Source organism: Pleurodeles waltl, chromosome 2_1 (genome assembly GCF_031143425.1).
Source record: "Pleurodeles waltl isolate 20211129_DDA chromosome 2_1, aPleWal1.hap1.20221129, whole genome shotgun sequence".
Taxonomy (NCBI): Eukaryota; Metazoa; Chordata; class Amphibia; order Caudata; family Salamandridae; genus Pleurodeles; species Pleurodeles waltl.
The window spans coordinates 194,963,531-194,985,997 of NC_090438.1; the positions used below are offsets into that span (position 1 = coordinate 194,963,531).

At 46.7% G+C, this 22,467-nt stretch overlaps 1 protein-coding gene across 2 annotated transcripts in view; it reads left to right on the forward strand.

The window, feature by feature from the left end:
* The first annotated feature begins 12,243 nt into the window (after positions 1 to 12,243).
* RADX (RPA1 related single stranded DNA binding protein, X-linked) overlaps positions 12,244 to 22,467 on the forward strand; it is a 252,126-nt gene continuing 241,902 nt past the window's right edge. The window contains exon 1 of one of the 2 annotated variants that reach the window (XM_069212392.1): positions 12,244 to 13,037. In XM_069212392.1, coding sequence (XP_069068493.1) covers positions 12,419 to 13,037 — 619 coding nt within the window. In that variant the 5' untranslated portion in view covers positions 12,244 to 12,418. The remainder of the gene's footprint in view (positions 13,038 to 22,467) is intronic. The other variant, XM_069212393.1, reaches the window with a different exon arrangement.

Genomic DNA, 22,467 nt, shown 5'->3' on the forward strand with positions numbered 1-22,467 from the left:
GGGCTGGAGGGCCGCCCGGCCTCTGGATGGTGGTGCGAGCCGGCGGCCCAGACCCTGGGGCAGAAGAGCAACGGACCCTGCACGCGGAGGTGCGGTGGCCTACCTGGCGAGGCAGAGTGACGAGGGGGAGCATAATGGCAGCCCGCCCAGGCCCTGAATCTCATCTAAACAGACTTGCCTGCGCCGGTCCGTCCCTGGGGGCCTGACCTAGGACCCCGTGGGCCCCGTGTGGACCGAACTGAACGCTGGTGGCCCAGCCTAGGGAGCAGGCATCGTGGACCGGGAGAGTGACCGGAAAAGCTGCAGCCTTCAGACGGGTGAGAAGAAGCCGGCACCCCCCCCACCCCCTGTGGCTGAATGACAATGAGAGGTGCACACTGAATGGTCGGACCCGTTTTCCTGGCCACGATTAAGGCCGTGGCCCTGACCCGGATGTGGGAGGACGACGCGCACCCTCTTGGGGTTGTGCCCCAGCCTCCTTGAGCGGGGTGCGGCTACCCCCCTTGCAGGAAGATGTGATAGGAGGAGGCGCACCGACCAGATTACTCTGATCCTGCGCACCAACCGGCACTTGCGGACCTATCTCTGGGGGCCGGCCTGCGGCCCGGTGGTGCCCCGGACCGTGATCGAGGCCACGGGACCAGCGGGTGGGGGAGACTCCCCGCTGCACCCCCTTCCCCCCCTCGATTGACTGGGCGGCTCCTTCCTTGGACTGAGAAAGAAACCAAGACCCAGGAGGGTAGTTGGTGAAAGGCACTGAGGTCCCGTTGGACGACCCGCTGGCCGCGGAGGGCCGCCGGAGAAATATGGGGAAAGACAAAGCGACCAAACAGTCATCTACGTCCCAACAAAAGATCGACCAATTCACTACACAGGCGGCCTCCCGGGGTGACGGGGACGGCCCTAGCGGTGGTCCCGCTCCTGATGGGGTCAATGCTATCCTTCAAGCCATCCAGGCATCGCAACTAGCCGTGGAGACCAAGATTGGGGAAGTAAAAGAAGACGTGGGCCTCATATGACAAGATCTCAGGAATGCGGTGGGTCATATCACAGCATTAGAAACTCGTGTCTCACAAACACGCTGTGTGAGCTGATCTCAGGACCAAAGTGGCCAAACTACAAACTCGTACCGGAGACTTAAACCGGCGTGCTGAAGATGCAGAAAATCGCTCCAGGCGCAATAACCTGCGATTCATCGGTTTTCAGGATGGATTAAGTCCTGGAATGCCGGATCAAGCTCTCTCGCCCTGGTTCGCAATCGAACAAGTACATAGGGCCCTGGCCCGTGCCCCCCCACCCCTCGGGCGGGCCCAGAAGACCTGTGATTGCACACTTCCTCAACTTTAGGGACCGAGATAACATCCTCAAAGAAGCTAGAAAAACCACGGACCTCTGCAGGGACAATCATAAAATTCTAATATTTCCTGACTACACCCCGAAGTCCAGGCCTGGCGTCATTCATATGAACAAGTGAAACAAAAACTCTGAGCAATGCAGCTATTGTACATGCTTCTTTTTCCGGCCCGGCTAAAGGTCATTATGGCTGACAAAGCATACTTTTTTGACTCGCCTGAGGAGGCTTGGGACTGGCTAATGGAGGAGGGCGTCGGAGGAGCCCCCCTGGCTCGGCCGGAGCCTCCGCTGGGGGTGCGATGGGATCCCAGCCGGACGCACGTAGAATCCGCAGGCTCACCAGGTCTCGCCAAGGGAGGAAAAGAGACACTAACGACCTGCCTGGAGGTGACTGTGGGCCAGGATTTGCGCCGCGGGTGGGGGGGCCCCCACGGGCGTCCCGGGGGCTCGCTCGCTGGAACAATCGCTGGACAGTAACAGACTAAGTCAGCCCCAGGTGCTTGGTTAATTATAGCTAGAACAAGAAACTGGAACTAGGAAGCTTCCTAGTGACTCATCATTTGTCATTGATTCGGGCAGGCGCTGACCGCGACGCATCCGAGTGCGCCACTTATTGCAGTGATCACCAGTCACCACACGGAACTCGGCTTCTTTCGAGCAATTGTATATGATCCGCAAGAATGGAGGGGTCCATCACCTTATCTTAGTGACGCCCATCTGGCCGCGTCACCATGTTTGGCCAGTTGGGTGACAGATGTTTCCTGGGTAGAAGTATGGGGATGGGGGAGTTGGGGGGGAGAGAATCCAGTTATGGGATTTAGTAGCGTTGTTTTGATAAGTTTCCTTTTTTCCCGCCCCCTTTTTTGTGTTTATTTTCTTATTGTTTGGCTGAGACGGCCACCTCGGAGCCCCTCGATGGACTCCAAATGTTGTATCACACAGGCGCAATGGACTCTGGGCCCGCACTGACACAGATTCTTTCATGGAATGTGAACGGACTCTTGGACAAAATCAAGAGGTCTGCTGTGTTTGGCACCCTTCGCAGGTACGCCCCACTTGTAGTCTTAATGCAAGAAACCCATCTACTCGGCACCAGCTGCCCCATGCTGGCACCTTTGGGGATATGACAGGGTCTTCCACGTGGGCTTTTCACGGGGATCGAGGGAGGTGGCCATTCTCCTCCATCACTCGCTACCAATGGTTGTTACATCTACGAGATCTGACCCACAGGGGAGATTTGTGGTGGTGACCGGATCCCTTCATGGATCGCCATTTAACCTAGTCTGCGCTTACGCCCCACCGACGGGGTTTGATGCCCTCTTACTGGTACTCCGACGGGTGGTGGCGGGCCTCCCCCAGGCATCTACTCTATTGGGAGGGGACTTTAATTCGGTCCTGTATCCAAGCTTGGACGTGTTGTGGACAATATCCACCTCTAGATCCGGAAGAGCGTCGAGCCTGACGGGGTGGGCGGAGAGCCTGGGTCTATGTGAGGTATGGAGAACTTGGCACCCGAGAATGCAACAGTACACACACACCTCAGCAGTTCACAAATCCCACGCAAGAATAGACCTTGTGTTCATGCCAGCGCAGGATATTCCCAAGGTCACGGGCGGAGATACTGTCTCGAGGGGTCTCAGACCACTCGCCAGTACGGACCAGACTGGGCTGCTCTTACCCGACCCGGCGCCCATTGTGGCGCCTAAACGCGTGGCATCTACAAGAGGATGGGTACACCCTGGAGATTAGAGAACACCTCACCCAGTATTTCGAACTTAATGTGGGATCGGTGCGATCGCTGGGAATGGTCTGGGCGGCATGCATGGCCACCCTCCGAGGTCACTCCAAGCATCTTGTTTGCGTTCATGAGCGGGCGCGAGACACGCAAGTGACGGCACTGGAGGCCAAGGTGCTGCGCTTGAGCAGCGCATTGCGGGAGACATAGCAGCCTCTACCTTGAGGCAACACACCGCGACTAGAGAAGAGATTAAACACTTGGTTCTAGAATCCGCTAAACAAACCTGGAGAGTGACTGCGGCCCGGATTTACGGCTGGGGTGATAAAAACAGTAAACTCTTGCACTGGCTAGCTAAGCGACCCCTTGCAACTAGAGTCATCTCGGAGATCACTGGCGAGTTTGGTGAACTTGTTACATCGCCAGATGACATTGCCCAAAGCTTTGCTTCCTATTATGCTCAGTTATATGCGAGACGCCCCAGACCTCTCGCTGAAAGAGAGTCCCCGCTTTTGAATGACATCGCTCTCCCCAAGATCTCGTATGCAGCCAGGGATAGCCTGGATGCAGAAGTGACCCTAGCAGAGATTGCAGGGGCAATGGCGAATCTGTTGTCGGGAAAAATCCCCGGCCCAGGTGGGTTTCCGGCCGAACTCTATCATAAATGTGGGGATATCTTTAGCCCCCACCTCCTTAATATGTACGAGGAAGCGGAGAGGAGGGGCTGCTTCCCTCCCGAGATCGACCAAGCCACTATCGTGGTAATCCCCAAGACCCAGCCTCCATCAAGCAATTGCTCGGCATACAGACCCATTTCCCTCCTGAACACTGAATTCAAGGTGTTGTCGACCATACTTGCCACCAGATTAAGAGACACACTCCCCACCTTGGTGCACCCAGATCAGTGCGGCTTTATGCCAACGTGCAGTACCAGGCACTGCACCAGACGACTAAACGTTGCCTTGGCACATCGCAAGATCCTGTTGTGGTCACCCCTGGCCCTCCTTCACCTCGACTTTGAGAAGGCCTTCGACACAGTGGACTGGTCCTATCTGGACCAAGTCCTCCAGAATAACGGGATTGGGCCCAAATTTCGTAGCCTTGTGAAACTACTCTACTCTAACCCAACTGCCTGTGTCCGGGTGAACGGTGTGGTCTCGGACCCCTTCCCCATATGCAGCACTCGTCAGGGATGCCCACTATCCCCTTTGTTGTTTGCGCTTGTGACTGAACCCTTAGCAAAATTATTGAGAGAGGACCCCCTGAAAGAGGGCTGGGTGTGGCCGGCAGGCCCGGAGGATCGAGTGGCACTGTATGTGGACGATGTTCTTATCTACTTCTCCAACCCAGCTATATGTGGTCCCCGGATCTTACAAATCTTAGACCTCTTCTCCCAGGCTTCCGGCAAGTCCCTCCTGGTCCCTCTACACCCCTCTAGAGAGTGCATCGATTGGCAGCAGAACATTCCAATCAGACGCAACAATTTTAAGTATTTGGGCATGCACATAGCCCTACTGCCGGAACTAGCATGAGAGTTAAATGTTTCGCCACTAACCAGGAAAATTAAAGTAGACCTCCAGAGATGGGGAAATTACCCCTCAACTTGCTGGGTAGAATAGCTCTCTATAAAATTATGATACTCCCTAGATTTTTATACCTTCTGCAAAACTTACCATACCTGATCCCCCGAAAATGGTTCACAACAATGGATCAGTTGGCACAGCAATTTTTATGGCAAGGTTCACGCCCTAAACTAGCATTTATTACTTGACAAAGAGACACTTACGATGGAGGACTAGGGATGTCCAATATCTACCTCTACCACCTCGCAATGTATTTACTAGTAATTAACGATTGGTTGGGAGGAGGCTGGGCGGACCCTGCCTACAGATTCGAGTTACAGATGCTGGGCTGGCCGGGGGTTTTCAATGTGCTATACGGCGGCCCTATTCCAAGAGACACCCCGGAGGTCACCGGAGTGGTTCTGCTGGGCTGGCGTGCTGCGCAGAGAGCGACCGACTGGTGGGGCCGTCTCACACAGCAGACCCCCCTGTGGCAGGGGAGACAGCTGTTGGAGGTCTCAACATTAGAGGGATTCCGGAAGTGGGATATCATTGGGATATCTACCCTTGGGGACGTCTGGGGTGAGACACACATGCGGTCCTTCGGGGAGATCCAGGAGGCCTACTCATTAAACCAAACCCAATTCCACAAGTATCTACAGCTCAGACATGCACTGCTGGTAGACGTTCGACCAGGAACTAGCATCCCAGAATGTAGCCCCATGGAAGCAAAGATCTTGATGGGAGGCGTGGGTGGGAAGGGAATCTCCCAAATTTACCGCTCTCTAATGACTAACACTACACCCTCTCTTGATGGTTTGTGTGGGAAATGGGAGGTATGGTTGGGCCCCATAGAGGAGGAGGACTGGAGGGATGCATTAATGGCCCCCAGGACCCTGACCATGTCATCCAAATTTCGAGTGCTCCAGGCCTTTTATCTGCACATGCCATACCTTACTCCAGAGAGACTTTTTAAAGCAGGTCTCCGTCCATCCCCCGACTGCCCCCGTTGTTCCTCACCTAACGCTGACTTTTTCCACATGGTATGGGCTTGCCCAGTCATAGCAACTTATTGGAGGACGGTCATGGGGGAGGTGTCGAGGGTCCTGCAATCGAGGTTGGAGGTGGCTCCACTGCCGCTCCTCTTGGGGGCTATGGGGGAGACGGGGCTGAGAAGGGCAGACCGTATCTTCTTAGGTGTGGCCTGCCTGGTGGCAAAAAGAGACATTATGGTGGAATGGAAAACCAGAGCAACACCCACAATTGTCAAATGGAGGAGGGGCGTGGACTGGTGCGCGCAATGTGAAAAACCGGTATATGAAGCCAGGGGATGCTTAAACAAGTAAGGCAAGATTTGGGGGAGGTGGGGAGATGTGTAGAGTGGGTGGCCTGTCGGGAGGCGGGGCCTTTCATGGGTGCCAACGCGTACGTGGACTGGGCAATTGGTGGCGGCTGTGAGCCATTCAGATCACCTGTCGCAGGGGCCCAGAGCCCACTTGACATGATACCAATGTTAAACGTAAGTTGGTTGTTGCTTTATTGGCCAGCTCCAGGTGGTGACAATGCACATGTACTCAATGATTGTATAGCCCCTCTGGGCCAATGTTACATTATAGCCATCCCCAGACACGTTCCTGTGTCTTATTATTTATTTCGTGTCTGTTATTATGTACTCCTCATTCCAAGTTTTTCCTTTATCTTTTACAAAATCAATAAAAATCTTTATAAAAATTTAAAAAAAATTACAAGCAGTGCACGTTCACAAATAATCACAGCAATGAAATCATAATAATCCTGAAAACATGCGCTAAGGATCAGCTACTTCAATCTATAAATAGCAATTATATAGATATATATGTATATATTCATGCACAATGCAAAGCAGAAAATAAAGTTAAAAATTCATCACCATGGGAAAAACTTGAATTCACTTAATCTCTTTTGCCAGCAACAGATTGTGAACGTAGTCGACCGTGAGAGAGAAAACTACCTCCAGGGAATTCGCGACAGACACAGGCATCCTCGTTCTGCCAGAGGTCAATCAGCTTCCCAGTCAATCTGGTTTCAGTCTCTTACATACCTTAAACAAGCCAGAAAGGAGAATTCTAGAAAACCCCTCCCATTGTTGTTCAAAATGCCGGTATGAACAAAACCTGCACTCTTTTACTGCCACTGCCATCCCAAGTGGGGTGAAAGTCTCTGATTGGCAACAGTAGCAGTCTCATACACAGAATCTGTACTTTTGCCTTCCAGTAAGTATGGTTGAGGTTTCATTACATGGTAAGAATTGTTCAGGGGCAGGATCAACACTGAGTTTTTGAAGGATGATAAATCTTGCTCCAATTAGGTCTCTTTTAGTTGCCGATTGATGACTCTCCTTCAAATGCTAAATGGGACACCTCCTGTGGGAAAGGCAGCTTCTTTAATCTTAAAGGTCTTTATTGCATCTCTTATTAGGGCATGCCAGGGGTTCCCTGGGATTTCGAAGATTTATCTTAGCTGCCCTTTTAGTGATTTTGACTGTGCCCTTATGGACCTCATGTAATATTTCAGTACGGAGGCTGAGCAATCTAGTGTTTGGGTCACCAGCCCCAAGTCCAGCCTTAACCTGGACTGCTGTGCATATTGTGTTTTTTGGAAAAAGGTTCTGTAGGCTCTACAGCGGATTTGTTCCAAGGTTGAACCTAGAGCACCTGGGTAAGCATGGTGACCATACTGTAGAGATGGTAAAAGGGTCACCTTCATTACTCTTAATATTTGGTGCAGCAGAGGCACTACTCAGCTTCTGATAAAGTTGGTCAATCCTGTACGTGAAAGTAGCACCCTTTTTTCTTAGAGCATTAATCTGAGCCACTGGAGACTTATTTTCGCTAAACCATACCTCCAAGTAATTATACTTCCTGGCAGTGCTGATTGTTATGCTGCCCAAGTGCCAGGAGGCACGTTTTTTGTTTCTGAATATTCCGAATACTAGGACGTTAGTGTTTTCCTGATTTACTCGGAGATGGTTCGACTGATTAAAGGAATTCAGGGCATTTAGTGCACGCTGCAGATCGTTTTTCGTGCAGTCCATAATTACAATATTGTCTGCATATTGAATTATTTGTAGCTTGTTGTTTCCTAGTTTGGGCTGAACCAGGCAACAGGGCCACAGGCTTTTACCCATGTCCTCTGTATACAGGTTGAAGAGCAATGGGGCCAAGACACAATTCTGCATTAGGCCACAATCTGTTTCAACTTTCCGAGCAACTGTACAAGGGCCTGTTTTCACTTGGACCCACTCCCAGGATACAGCAACATTATGGCTCTTAGCAGCATAGGGGGTATGCCCCATTCTTCAAGCTTCCTACAGACAGCTGGCTTGTCTGCCCGATCAAATGCTGCACTGTAATCAATTAAGTAAAAAAAATAGAGGCAGGTTGCGGTTCTGAGACGTTTGATACCTCAAAAAGGATAGTGCAAGGATATTGTCCACTGTAGACGCTCCAGCTCTGAAGCCTGGTTGAGAAAACTGTAAAATGTCTTGCTCGTGTACCCACAGCTCTAGCTACTCCAATAGAATATGGGCATAGGCTTTTGCCTCCACATCAATGAGTGCAATTAAAGGATAATCCTTTCTACCTGCCTGCTGATTATTTGATCAGATGAAAAGCACTGGGCCTCTTCTGAGCTGGACAATGAGGCAGGCTCCGTGGTAGTACAGTCCCCTGTGGATATGGCCTCAAAGGAAATATGGTTATGGTCCTTAACCCAGGCTCCAGTTGTTGGCTCCCCTGGGGGGAATGTCCTCAGTAAAGGTTTGCTTAAGAACTGTTACCACGGAGTGACCGAGTACAGGTGAGGCTGTCTGATTGTCAGTGTAGAGATCTAACATGTTTCTTATCCAGGCTATTTCTGAAACACAATTCTTTTTTGTTTCCTTACTGCACTTTAATTTATTTTCGTGTGCCTAGGAGGGTGCTTGATTTTGCTATCTTAGCAGATGAAATATCGTTCCCATTCTTTTTGATTCCTTGCCTCCTTTTACTCCCAGGCTGGTTTTTTGTGAATCGAGCACATTCTTCTTACCGTCCCTGCTGTGATTGCTGACGGGTTTTGTCTAAAAGCCTGCTGAGCTCTGCGGAGGTCTAATCTTGAGGCGATTATGCCTTTGTTAAACTGGGCTTGCGTTCTTCTGCCCCCACCATTTTGCACTGTTTTACCAGTTCAATATTCAATAGAGGTACCTCTCTTCAAAAGTTTAAAAACGTAATAAGAACCATAAAAACTATTGCTCCAATAAATCCAACAATCAAAGGCACATAATATTTGTTCTTGATTGTTGCCCACTGCATCTTATCTCTCTATGCTTACTACATCTCCCAACATGCATTGCACCGCACTTACTTCATTCCCTCATTTCGCATGCATCCCCTATTTAAACTCACATTGTTGTTCTTCTTCAGCCACCTCGTCTCTCCGGAACCATGATCAGATTGGGGCTGGGTCAATTTAAAACTCGGGGTAAACCGTGTGGGACATAAAGGTACCATACTCGTTTCTACAACCAATTAATTTATTAATATATGGGTTGGCTCCAGTCGGAACCACCTCCTCTGCTACCAGATCTGTTGGCACGCAAATCAGTCTTAAATTTTAACTCATGAGGAGCGCCAATGTCTTGGCCCAGGAGTAGCTTAGTCCCAATAGGGTCTTTCTTGCTTGTCCCCGACTGGAACTGTCTCTCGTTTAAACTAGGAAATATAACAAAGCTGGAGCACTCTCATTAGAATGACAGACAAGTATTAATGTTTCAAAGCTTTATATAAAGAATTATTTACAGGTTACAATATTGCTCCAATTTAGCAGGAATTATTTTCTGTCTCACTTCATTCAGGTGTCATCCCTGCTTCTTGGAAGAGAGCAAATGTTGTTCCCCTCCATAAAAAGGGCAATGCAGACCCAGAAATATTATCTAATTTTACCCGGTCTCTTTTATCGCCCGCAGCTGCCAAGATTTTTTAAAAATCAGTAAACCATCTACTCATTACTTTTTTGACCAATAATAAGCTGCTAAACCCTTCCTAGTCAGGCTTTCACACTCAACATAGTACGGGGACAGCACTGCTAGAAATTGCTGAAACAATTCATTTGAGTTTGCATTCTGGTCTCAATGTGCTGTTTGACTTGTCAGCAGCATTTGATACGATGGACCACAGCGTCCTGCTACAAATACTGGAACACTTGGGGGTGGTTGACTCAGCCATAGGATGGTTAAGATCTTTCTTGAAGTGAAGACAGTAGGTAGTTTGGATTAAACCATTCTCCTCTAAACCTAAGAAGTTGAAATAGGGGGTGCCTCAGGGATCTGCACTGAGCCCCACCCTTTTTGACATCTAGATGTCCCCTCTGGCGTATTTGGTCGAATTGTTTAGCATTAAGATAACTTCATATGCAGATGATACACAGCTCCTGCCTATCTATGAAGGGGATTCAGTTAGCGCCAAATAAACATTTTCTCTTTGCTTAAAGGAGCTACTTGACTGGCTCAGAAAGAACAATCTACAGTGCAACCCTGACAAGACCGAGATCCTGCTGTTTGACCAAATTCCCTTCCAGGTTGGACAGGGGCCTGGTCGAATAATGTTTCCCCTCTGGCAAGAAATGTTGGTGTTTTGTTTGATACACATAACTCTTTTAAAGACCAGGTTTCATCGGTGGTAAACTCCTGTTTCTGGATTCTTTGCCTGGTCAGGAGATTTCTGCACTTGATTCCTCATGATGCTCAAGTCGCTTTGGTTAAGGTTTTGAGCATCTGGATTACACTAATGTTTTGTACCTGGGTACCCCAGAGTACCTAATCCAGCACCTACCGGTGGTACAAAATATGGCGGTCAGATTACTGCACAAGTTACCAAAGCGATTGTCTGTAATGTTCTTCAGCAAACAGCTTCACTGACTGCCAGTGCTTAAGCGAATAATGTTTAAAGCTTTATCTCTGACGCATCAAGACCACCACAAAAAGGGTCCTTCATATTTGAATGGGAGAATCAGTGTAAACAGTCTAGGGAGATTGCTGCGCTCTACCCAACTTTGAAAAAAGCATAAGCAGAGTGGAAGGGCTTCCTATGCAGTTCTTATTGAAGGTTTGTGGGACCAGTTTCCCAGTCAACTGAGATTAATGAGAGAAGAAGCAAGTTTCAAAAAAGCATTGAAAACATACCTATTTAGTCAGTAGGGAATAAAGTTACTGGCTGAGCTCTACTTTTCTCTTTCTGTCTTTGATGATGAGAGCCAGGACACTCTTGGAGTAGCCGAGAGCAATACAAATAATTTTCATGCATTCAAAATATATAATTAAGAAAATGTATCAGCATGCATATGTCACAAGTACAAATAACTCAGTACAGTTCCAACTGAGATCTGGCATAAATTAGCCTTCAAAGGTGGGGGAGTAGGGGTCTCTCTAGTCACTGTAATCCACATATTTGTACATGGTTTTAGATAAAGACTTTCATACATTCTGAGGGAATACAGGTTTCTCTGGGTCTGCACAAATAGGAAACAAGCTATTAGAAATATTTTACTACAAAATACAATTGAGAATTTTCTCAGGATAGCAATACATTGAGATTCAGTCATTCTCACAGTCTTAGCTGTACAGTTAAGCTGTTACATTGTTTTAGCATGAGCCTGGGATGACGAGAAGTGGTCTTGATCCAGTACGAGGAAGCTTTTCCGAGCACACTCTCTGCTTACTCAAGTGAACACTGGCATACACAGTAACATTTTATATGAGGAAAGTGGGATATTTAAAAAAAGAAACAATCCAGAGAATGTATTTCTCCCACTGACAAATTGAAGAAGAGGCAATTTCAGTCAGAAGACGCCTGAACTGGGTCTATTGGCATGTATGCACATGATCTACTTTGTTTAAAACAGGGATCTGCAGTAGACATGAGTGGTATATTGAGACAGCCAGGCAATACAGAGGACAGTGTAAACACAATCTAAACTAGCATAAACTTAATTCATAAAGCTCTTTATTGAGAGAAAATCGTCTCTCACAATATTCACGGGATGAAGGATGGCTACTTATTAGTCTAAAACGGCATAGGAATACATTGGTTGGAGGGTGGCACAGTTGCCTTGTTTGATAGAAACGTTGCTTTGCTCGTGCTTATTTCTCAAGGGCCCTGTATGCGGATGTGGTGGGTTTGAAAAACAACAAAAATATTTGTGAGCCAAACTGCCGTTTTCAAGCAGCTCAAGACTGCAGGGGCCCTCCAAGTTTTCTGCCCTGCCCCCAAGCCTCACAAGTTACCCCTTTACTCCCCACCACATAGTTCCGCGCACCTGCATGCGCCCAGGTGCCTAAAACATCGTATATACTGTTTCTTTTTGTCGGTGTACGCCCATATACCCACGCCTCTGCCAATGTACCCCTTCTCCGGGTCTGAACAGTCTCTTCCCAGGCAGCTGATTTGAAATGACAACCAGCTGTAGCGGACGCGGCCTGAGAGCGGCTGGCCCATTACTTCCGGGGGTCGTTGACAAGTAATTTTGTTAACCAATCACAGGGCTTGTGGGGCGGTAGTACTGCCTCCGAGCTCCAACCAACATCGACCCCTAGCTAGAACGCTAGTTTCAAATAGTTTTCCGACGATCTATAAGAAAAGGTTGAGTGGAACGTATTGGACGGGGGAGTTGGTATGGGTACTCACCTGCAAGACTGCATCTTCACTCAACTGGAAAAATCCCATGCTCTTGCTGAAAATGCGCCACCGGTATGAATATGGAGATTGGGGTGCCTGAAAGAGTTAGGGAGGCAGCAGATAATGATATTGGCCCGGAAGGCACAACACCGAGGCCAAATTCTTGGCTAGAAAGGACATTTCTTAAAGTAACCACATCTCCCACCCTAAAACTAACAATCGAAGATCACCAGCCTGTTGTCATCATTGCAGTGGAAAGATACTTAGCGACTGTATGTACCAGCGAGAATACGACACCGGCAGTCTCCCTGGCTCCCCGAGATAACTTCTGCTATGACCTAACTATCTCCGATGGGGTTTACCAGGAAAAGTGGCACTTGGACACTGGGTTGAACTTTCTAGTGCAGAGAAATATATTAAAATGCGGCACTGAAGTAAATATTACAAAGTGTTCCTACATATATGATGAGAGGCGAATAGGTTGGGGTTTTATGTGCATCGAAGAACTTGTTTGTGGAAATGATGGTTTAACCCCCAAGACATTACCTTGTAGAGAACACGAAAAGAAAAAAGATCCCAATCTGCCTCTGACCGGCGGTATGAAGCATTACCTTTCATTGTGGAATAATGAAGATCCCTATGGGGATATTTGGATCCAAAATAAAGTACCAGACGACCAACTTAACTTTAACAGTAAGTGTATACGTTCGTAAAAACACTTGGCCCAAAAAACTAGGAATACCGCAATTAACCAGCAGTGAATCCTTACTGTTACCTTTTTTTCCAGTGATTGTGTGAAATAGATTCTTCACTGCAGGTCAATCAGCCAAGTTCTACTCAAATCATATGTGACATTCGTTTTTCTCTCAGGTCTGACATCCTAGTGCTACTCAAGTCAAAGCTGATATTCATTCCTCTCTAGCAGGTCAAACATCCACATGGTACCCAAAACACAGGTGATATTCATGAGTGAAGTAGTGCCAACTTAAAAGTGGGTGCTGTGTTCTGCAAAAGTTCTCCTAGAAGTTTATTTATCAGTTGACGTAATAACATGAATTCCTTTTTTAGATCAAAAGCATAGATTACAACAATCTTCTCATCAACAAATCACTATACTGTTGTCTGTTCCTTGACGTTGTAACAATTTTGTCCACCTCAATGTTTTTGCATCTCCTACAAGTCAGTCACAGGCAAATATTTTTCTTAGATTGGGCTATAATTTTGTCTTGTAAGGGCTCTGTGATGTAGAAAGGGACATTTGTAAGATTTGTATTGCTATTCAGTCATTTTAAGCTTGCTTCCTACTTTTCTTACAGTCCGTGTCAATGGGTGATATTGAACTTGAAAGGTAAACCAGGATCACTAATTACAATAACCGGAGGCTGACATATCCATCTTTTTGGACAGAGATGTTATGTCAATATCAATAGTTGTGTTGTACTGTAGCATTTGTATACCTCTCACTATAGTCCATCAGTACTACTGCTAAGGTCGCTTCTTGGCATTAAGCGGTAATGATACATTGTAGGCCAATTTTTCTGCAGTTGCAAAAATAGAATTTCATAATTTTCCTAAACGCACAGAGGTTATAGTCTGCTAGGAGACGGACAGGACGAGAGTTCCAGGTTTTGGCAGCAGCTGCTGCAAGTGCTTTGTCACCAAAGTTTGCAAATTGTGACATTGGGACTGCCAGTAGAGAAAGTTTGTCCGAGACTAGTATCGTGTTGGTAAGTACCTGAGGAGTTTAGCTGCCATAATGTCGGGGCAAAAAGCTGGTACAGAGCTCTGTGAACTGTAACCATTGAATTGAAGAAGACACAGCTTTCTATAGGCAACCAGTAGAGATGGTGGAGAATGGGGGAGGCGTGAGAACTTTGGGGCATTGAAAAAGAGTTGGGGAGCTGCATTATGTGCTAGATGCTATTGTTTGACTAGTTCATACTCATGTTGATGTCAATGAAATCAAGCCTGTTGGTTTATTACAGTGAGTCTTGAAAGACATGTTTGGATAGGAAGTCTTGAGTACATACTCAGGAGGTGTTATTTTCATTAGTACTCTTAATTGTTACAAAGCTCTTTGTGTACGGCGACTTCTGAACAGTTTCCCATCACAGGGCCGACTTAGAAGTTCCCTTTTAGTGCCAGGTATGGGGCAAAGCCTGACTGCAATTTCCTTCCTTTAGAGTTCTAATTAAAAACAATTATACATTTTTCATTGGGTTTTACATCTGAAACAACATTGGGATGTAACGGTAACAGGCGAGCGAAGATGACGCTGGACAATCAGTACAACTTGGTCATAGATGCTTGTACAGTTAACAACCCTAGCGTAGGGCATGCAAGAAAAAAAGACAAAGGATTGAAGGATGTTCGTTATACATTGACATTAAGCAGCTGCATAATACCACTCTAATGCCAACTGGGAGTAAACTTACTATCTGGGACGAAAAGCAGGTGGGCAGGCATGAGGACGGTGGCAGAGTATAAAGAGCGACACAGACACAGTAGTGAGGGCGAGTAGACGGGTAAATGGGGCAGTTGTTACTACTACGAGGTTGAGATGGACTGTTGGGAGTGCTGACCTAGGAACTTCCAACCGTTGTTGTTTTTGTTTTGTAGACGGGAAGCACATGATATATTCATGGAGGAAGATCGTTTCCCACCTCCCATTTGGTATGCATGAGTAGGGTGACCAATGGGGGAAATTGGTTGTTTGCGCAGTTGGTGGGCCTCATTGTAGCAGAGGGAATCTTCTGCCACACCTCATTTGCATACAACTCCATGCCATGCAGCCACCAGAGGGGGGGCTGTAGGTGATCACCAGTGAAGCGTGAGCACGCGTTTGGCAAGAAGTAATGTTAGGGCTGCGAAGCAAGTGCACACTTTACGGTGGGCTGTGCACTTGCAGATGTCTAGGGCGCAGGCTTCGCACATGTATATATCTGGTAAACTCCAAGACTTCACACAAGATGGTGTGGACTGATTGCCAATAACCCTGTAGGGTCAGGCAGGACCACAACATGTGCCCGAGGTCCGCCCCTGGGGCTCGGCGATGGGGGCATCCGACCCGAGTCTCCAAGAAGTAACAATTTAGTTGAGGTGGGGTTAGATACGCCCTGTGGAGCAGAAAAAAATGTATATTCTGAAAACAGGATTTGTTGGAAACCTGTTGAGGAAATTCTAGTGCCTGTTCCCATTCCCTATCATGCAGCACCCTCCCAATATCACCATCCCATTTTTGTTGCAGTGTAGCAAGGGGTGCGATTGCCAGTTCACGTGTAGCTTTATAAAGCCAAGTGATAAGATGGGCTCATCACCCATGGTAAGTATAGCCTGCAGTACTCAATGCATGGTGGGTTTCCCTTCTGTGTTGACCCAAAGGGTGTGACAGGTATGACTGAGCTGTCGGTGTAAGAGGAACTGCTCCGAAGGGAGGTTATGCTCCACAGCCAATTGGTCAAATGGGAGGAGGTGGCCATGGGAAAATAGGTTGCCCAGTATAATCACCAAGTGTTGTGTGTAGACCTTCAAGTCACTGATAGAATAAGAGCCTGGGGCACGGGGGAGACCAACAAGGGGTAGTGTTGGTGCGTATATGTGGGCCCCACAGGAGAGGGCGATGTATCCAGACCATGCATGAGCGAGTCACTGCCACCTGCAAGGGCCAAGGGGAGGCGGGTAAAGGTATCTGTAGGAGGAGGCCCCGGATCGTAGACACCAACAGTGACCCCTGCTTGGTGCAGACCTTGCCCATGTAACGCCCAGTGGAACAGCCATTCCAGCTGTGTTACTAACAAGTATGTCCAAAAGGAGGGGAATTCAAGGTCTCAACAGCTGGTAGCTGCAGTTTTGCAAGGACAACTCAGTGTCAAGTTTCTTGAAAAAGGAGCATGGTGGGATGATTGGGAGGTTCGTGAAGTAATACAGAAGGCGGGGCAGGATTACCATCTTTAACCAGGCGAGAGAGAGAGAGATATATATATATATATATATTTCCTTCAGCACTATTATCTATGAACAGGACACTTGCTGTGCCAACATGGATATTTCTCTGAAATCCACAATCAATTTATCCATCTAACATGAGGAAGGGTCAAAGATTATATTTGATTAATTAGTAAGGACTTTTGTAGTCTGAAAGTGGAACTACTAAGAAATATATAATAGATATTGAGGATTCCTCTTGTTGGGCCTGCCTTTACCACGGCATTACGACATCATTGGACTACTACTTGGTTATGTTATCACTGATGAAGACCTAGTGACCCGTCAGGCATGATTATACTTTGTAGCCTTTTTTGGCTTTATCCATGTTGGTCTTAATGCATTTAATTGAGCCGTCACATTTTTTAACATGGTATGAATGAAGTTAGTATGATTGTGATTTTAGTTTTTTTGTTTTAGTACTTCTATTCTTCCAGGGTGCACATCAAGGATGTTTATTATAGTGTTATTTGTTGGTATATTAAGTTCTAGTATTGGCTTATACAGAGAATGAAACAATGACTATATTTAAATAAATTTTGCATTGTGCATGTCTAATTTTCATTAGTTCATGTTTCTTTTTTCTTGTGGTTTGTTATCCTGAAATCTCTTCTTTAAGGGATACCTGGAATTCCGTGTCTGGTACCCAAGGTGTCCTTGGGACATTTATTTTCATTTTTGTACGCCCTGTGGAACAGCCATTCCAGCTGTGCTACTAAAAAGTATGTCCCAAAGGAGGGGAAGTCAAGGTCTCACCAGCTGGTAGCTGCAGTTTTGCAAGGACAACTTGGTGTCAGGTTTCTTGAAAAAGGAGCATGGTGGGATGATTGGGGAGGTTCATGAAGTAATACAGACGGCGGGCAGGATTACCATCTTTGGCAAGGCAATATACATATGTATACAATAATTATTTTTTTCCTTCAGGGCAGGGGTAGGGACTGTCAGAAATGTACCTGGGTTCATATTCCTGCCAGGGCCTTGCAGAGGTTTTCCTCATATGAGTCCAGAGGAGCATGGTAGAGAAAGACCCCCAATTAGTGAGTCACTTGAGCATGTCAACGGAGGTGGTTATCACCCAGAAGTACTTCTTGTAATATCGGTTGGTCGGGAAAGAGCGGGTAGATGGCTGATTTCTCCAGTTACCCCGAAGATGTGCTGCAGCAGCATAATCAGCTAGGCTATCCCGGAGTGGCGTAAGGTCAGTTGTTCCATCTCTCATATATAAAAACAGGCCATCAGCATATAAGGACATGCATCCTGTCCGCAAGTGGGATCCCCCACTCTCGGCCCTCCCCACACAGTCGTATAGTGAGGGGTTCCATTGTGAGCACGAGCAGCAGTGGGGAGAACTGATATCCCTATCTCTTCCCACGGCCGAATGGGAAGAGGGCTGAGATGAGGCTACCTACATGGATCCAGGTGATTGGTTTGATGTAAAGTAGTTGGGTGTTGGCGATGTGCCTGGGCCCGATTCCCAATGTGGGAGAGGGTCATAAAAAGATAGTGCCATGTCAGAGTATCAAACACCTTCTCTAGATCTAAAATGAGGCAGTCCGCTTGTGGGAATCATGACCCTGACTTGGTCTTGTACATGAAAGAGGCAACAAATATTCTGGGTCGTGCTGCCACCTGGAAAATAGCCATTTTGAACAGTATGGACTAGTTCCGGGAGGATTTTGATCAATTTGTCAGCAAGGTTCTTTCCCAGGACTTTATAGTCTGCCCTAAGATTGGCTACGGGCCTATAAGATGTGAGCTGTGTGGGGTCTCTGTCTGATTTAGGGAGGCAGACCAGTAGGGACTCCCGGAGGGAGTGTGGAAGTTCGCCTGCATTTAAGGCAGCCTCATACATTTCTCCAAGGTTGGGTGCCAGGAGTGATGAGAAGGTAGTGTAGTATGTGAGGGGTAGGCCATCTAATCATTGTGTTTTATTTCAGGCAAGGTCATGGATTGCTTGTGCTACGTCAGCAGGTGTAATTGTGGTCTTTAAAGAGAGTCTAGTGGGTGGGTGAGTGATATCTACTAGGAATGCATTGGGTTAACTTTCCGAGGCATCTGGTGGCACCTGGTAGATGGAGTTGTAGTATTCGTGAAAGGCCTGTAATATGTCAGTTTGTGTACAGGTGGTGGTGCCCAACAGTCACCACTTCCCTAATAGGGCAGATAGAGGACTCTTGTCTGCTCAGCTATTCCAGGAATCTGCCAGATTTGTCACATTTCCTATGACCTATGGCTGCGTATGCTGTAAAATTCTACTCTCCACATGCGTTCTGGAAGGGCTGTGTAGTAGGTCTTCGCTTCCGTGAGTTGTTGGTAAGCGCGGGGCCATGATCTGCGGCTTTACCCAATCTATCAAGGATCCTCTCAGCTGTCACAATGTCCCCTTCCAAGGCCTGACGGACTCCTACTGTCTTTTGGTTACAAATTACTCTTGTTACCACCTTAACGGTGTCTCACTCCAGCGTCCTGGTGGAGGCTGTGTTATGGTTATTGGAGAAATAATGCCAGATGATGTCCTCCTGTTTGTGCCGAAAGACAGGGTCCTCCAAGCAATCATGGGGGAGCTTACATGGGAGGGTCGTGGGTATAGGCGTGTCCACCTGCAGGGTGTGGAATTTGATAGAATATCTACTTGTCCATGGGAAAGGTTGCTTCTTAAATCTAATTGTCTTGTTAAAAAATCAAATCTACTTGTCACTTTGGTGCCATGTATTGTGGCAACAAATTATGGCAGCAATATCTTTATGTAAGAGGTCTGATAATAACCTCTCTGGTTATGCAAGGTCTAATACTATAGTAGGACTTAAATACTTGCAATTTCAAGCCCTACCATAGTAATTTCTTTATTTTGCCACCTTTCCGCAGATCTACGTACTGGGCCTGGCGGAAGCAGTAAGCAATAGTTCCAGTGCTAAAATGCCTTTGAGTCTGTGCAAACCTACTAACTTGAAAGTTTTAAAGATTCTCTAATCTTTTCCTATTCTGAGAAAGTTTAGAAATTTACTCCTAATAAGGGCAGAAGTAAAAGTTTTTCCGGGGGTTGGGGAAAAAAGTGGTTGGAGGGAAAGGGATCTTGTAAATGCTCAATATATTTTTGCATGAGAAAATCTACACATGCATATTTGCTCATGCGAAAATAAACTTCACACATACTTACTAGGTGTACGATTTCCTGGTTCTACTTCTTCTGAGTTCATAAAAGCCACTAATTCCAAGACATATACCATGGATGCATTTTTGTATCTTTCTTTAAGAATCGGGCCCCCGAATAAGATCCGGTGTTAACCAAGACATTTTGTTTTTATTAAAATTCTATTACTTTCTCTACCTATCTATCGGCTGGCTTTACTGTGAGTGATCGTATTCTGCTCTTCCACAAGGAGCATATTTGGAACACAAAGTAGTTTTGTTCAGTGCCAGGAACTACTGAGGCAATGTGTGCTTTTTGAGAACAAAAAATATTTTTTGCTTTTTGCCAGTGTTTGTTACAACAGTGAGGGCCCGGCTGCTTCCACAACAATAAAGTGTTACAAAAGCAATGTCAAAACAAGGCACTCATTGACAAAACCAAAAGACTGACAACCAATGTCGGATTGGAAATACTACAATGTATCAACACTTTTAATGAAATGATGCTTCAAAGAAATAGTACCTAAAGTTTCACAGTAATTTAGCAAAAGTTTTTCTTTCCTACTTGAGTTTTTTTCTGTACATTTTATTTTGAAAGCAAAGAATCATCAATCTTGCTTACAAGCTTCTGCAAACATTTGCATTTAATCAGAGAGCATTCTGGGAGCATTATACATAGCCTCATATTGTTAAACATTTCACAAGTGTGTATTTTTTTATGGTTGAGCGGGCGAAGCGATCTGCCCCTGTTGTTATCTCTCTTTGAGCTTGTAACCACGGCCATCACTTTGGTTCATAGGCTTGCCTTTTAAAATTTGCTTGATTTAATTAGTGAAAGGCATGCATACGTCATGCCTTTTTCCGGTGTTTAGTCCTCCATGAGCGCACCGACTAACTACTGAAAACATACGAGGCTCCATGTTTTCCGTATGGTTTCTGGACTACTTTTTCTCTTTGTTTCCTAGGTTGCACGCTCTCACTGGGCTTTGCATGACATCGATCCTGTTACATAGATAATTGCACTTATGCCAGTTACATGGATAATTGCACTTTTGCCGATACGTTTCACTTCGAGCTAACTTCTGTTTCCTTTTGTGTGTTTGTTTTGCGGCCCGCTTATGTGAAACTGTTTATCTTTTCATTTTCAGTTTATGTGGCAAGAAAAGTCCGGTTAGGAGTTTACAACACTAATAGCTCTAACTCGAGCAAATGCAAGGCCCATTGCATTGCAAATGCTTGATTTATTATTATTATTTTTATTTTTTTTACTGGAACTACTATGAGTTGTGCAGTGTGACTTGAAAACGTTTATTTAGAGCGCTCAACCTAATAATGGGGGCTTTGCATTTACGAGCCATAAACATAAGTTCGAACAGCATTAACATGGGGATGCAAATATTATCACAACTGCAGACAATTACCTTCCCTGTAAACTGGCAGCCCAAGGGTTTGTGCTGTAGGGATTTAGGCCTACTTGTCCCAACGACAAAATAAACATGAAAGCTTGTTGTCCTTGACCCGAAACAATATGTCCTGGTCATTGGGCTACAGGAATTCCACACCTCTGCACCTGAGGCCTATTACGTGTGCATCATGGTTGGAGACCACGTGTCCCAGCTAATCTGAGTGCTGAACAAGGGACACCTGGGCGGGTGGGGTTGGGTGTAACAAAGGAAGTGGTCAAGGTGGAGGAGCAAATTGTGGGGAATTAAGTGGATCGATTAGAACTGGGAGCCAGTGTTGTGAAAAGGTCATGCATCTGTAAGTGACTTGGCCAGTTTTGGAATCGATTTGCCTGCGGGTATGGGGGCGAGCAGGGTAGCTGGAGGTGGGACCGATCCAAAGTGAGGTCAAGCATGGAATTGTAATCACCTCTCAGTACCCAAGGCAATGTGGTTTTGTGAGTTAGTGTAGTGGAGAGGGCATTACAATAGGCTCTCTGATCCATATAGGGGTGTAGATGCTCCAGAGGGACAGTGTCCGCCCGTCAAGGCGGCACTCAAGGAGCACATTGGCCATCCTTGTCTGTGGGGACTCCGGGGCTAACCCATATGATGGCACCTCATGCGTACACAGAGTAAATGGTGGCACTAATGGGACCCCCACCAGCTCGTGTGCAGGCAAAGTAGCTCTTTTTTTGTGGTGTGAGTCTTCTGTAAAAAAAAAACTCCAGTAGGCGTTTAATATGAGTAGACCTCAAAGCACTTTCTGGCTGTGTGCATTCCCCAGACATTCAAGATGAGGAAACAAATATTAGTCCAGGGGTCCACGGTGCTGTGGGTGTGCAGTGAGTAGCACTTGGGGTGTGAATCACCTGGGAGTAATGTAGGCCCATCGTGACACTCAGCGTGCGCCATGTCAACCATAAAAGACCTGCCTCCTAGGTTGGAGCATGTGTGGGGAGAGTAGTGAACAGGGGAGACTGTGGCAACCGGAGTGAATTAAAAGGCCAATACTGGTGGTGCACTCAAACTAGGCATTTCAGGAAACTCTAGTGTAACTTGTGGGTGAGGCCAAGTGTCTGGGTACGGTGGAATGGCCGTAGTCCTCTTGAAGGACAAGGGCTGAGTCATGCTGGCACTAGCAAGGACCACCATCGGCTTAGGTGCTCACCGCTGGAGCAGCACAAGGTGTAGAGCACAGAGATGTACAAATCTGTGGAGGTTGTCATGAGGAGATCGAGTGAGAAGGGCAGGTGATTGTGGTCTTTACAGTAGCGAAGGTATGCACATTATAGTCCTACTGTTCAATGCAAACTGACTCCATGTAACAATCAGTTATAAGAACACTGGAAAAGCAGTTTTCATATAAGCGTGTCTGCTGTCTATGGTGTTACCAGTTTGAGGGTTGGGGGCGCGGGGCAGGGAGAGTCTCTGAGTCCCTTTGACAGTCATCAGACGGGAGAGTGTCATCAAATAATGTGAAAATATGCAGGCCTTTGTTTGTCATCTGAAGTTGCAGCAGTGGTTCCCAGGTTAGCTGCAGCCGCGAGTCTGTGGTCTTTGATGAT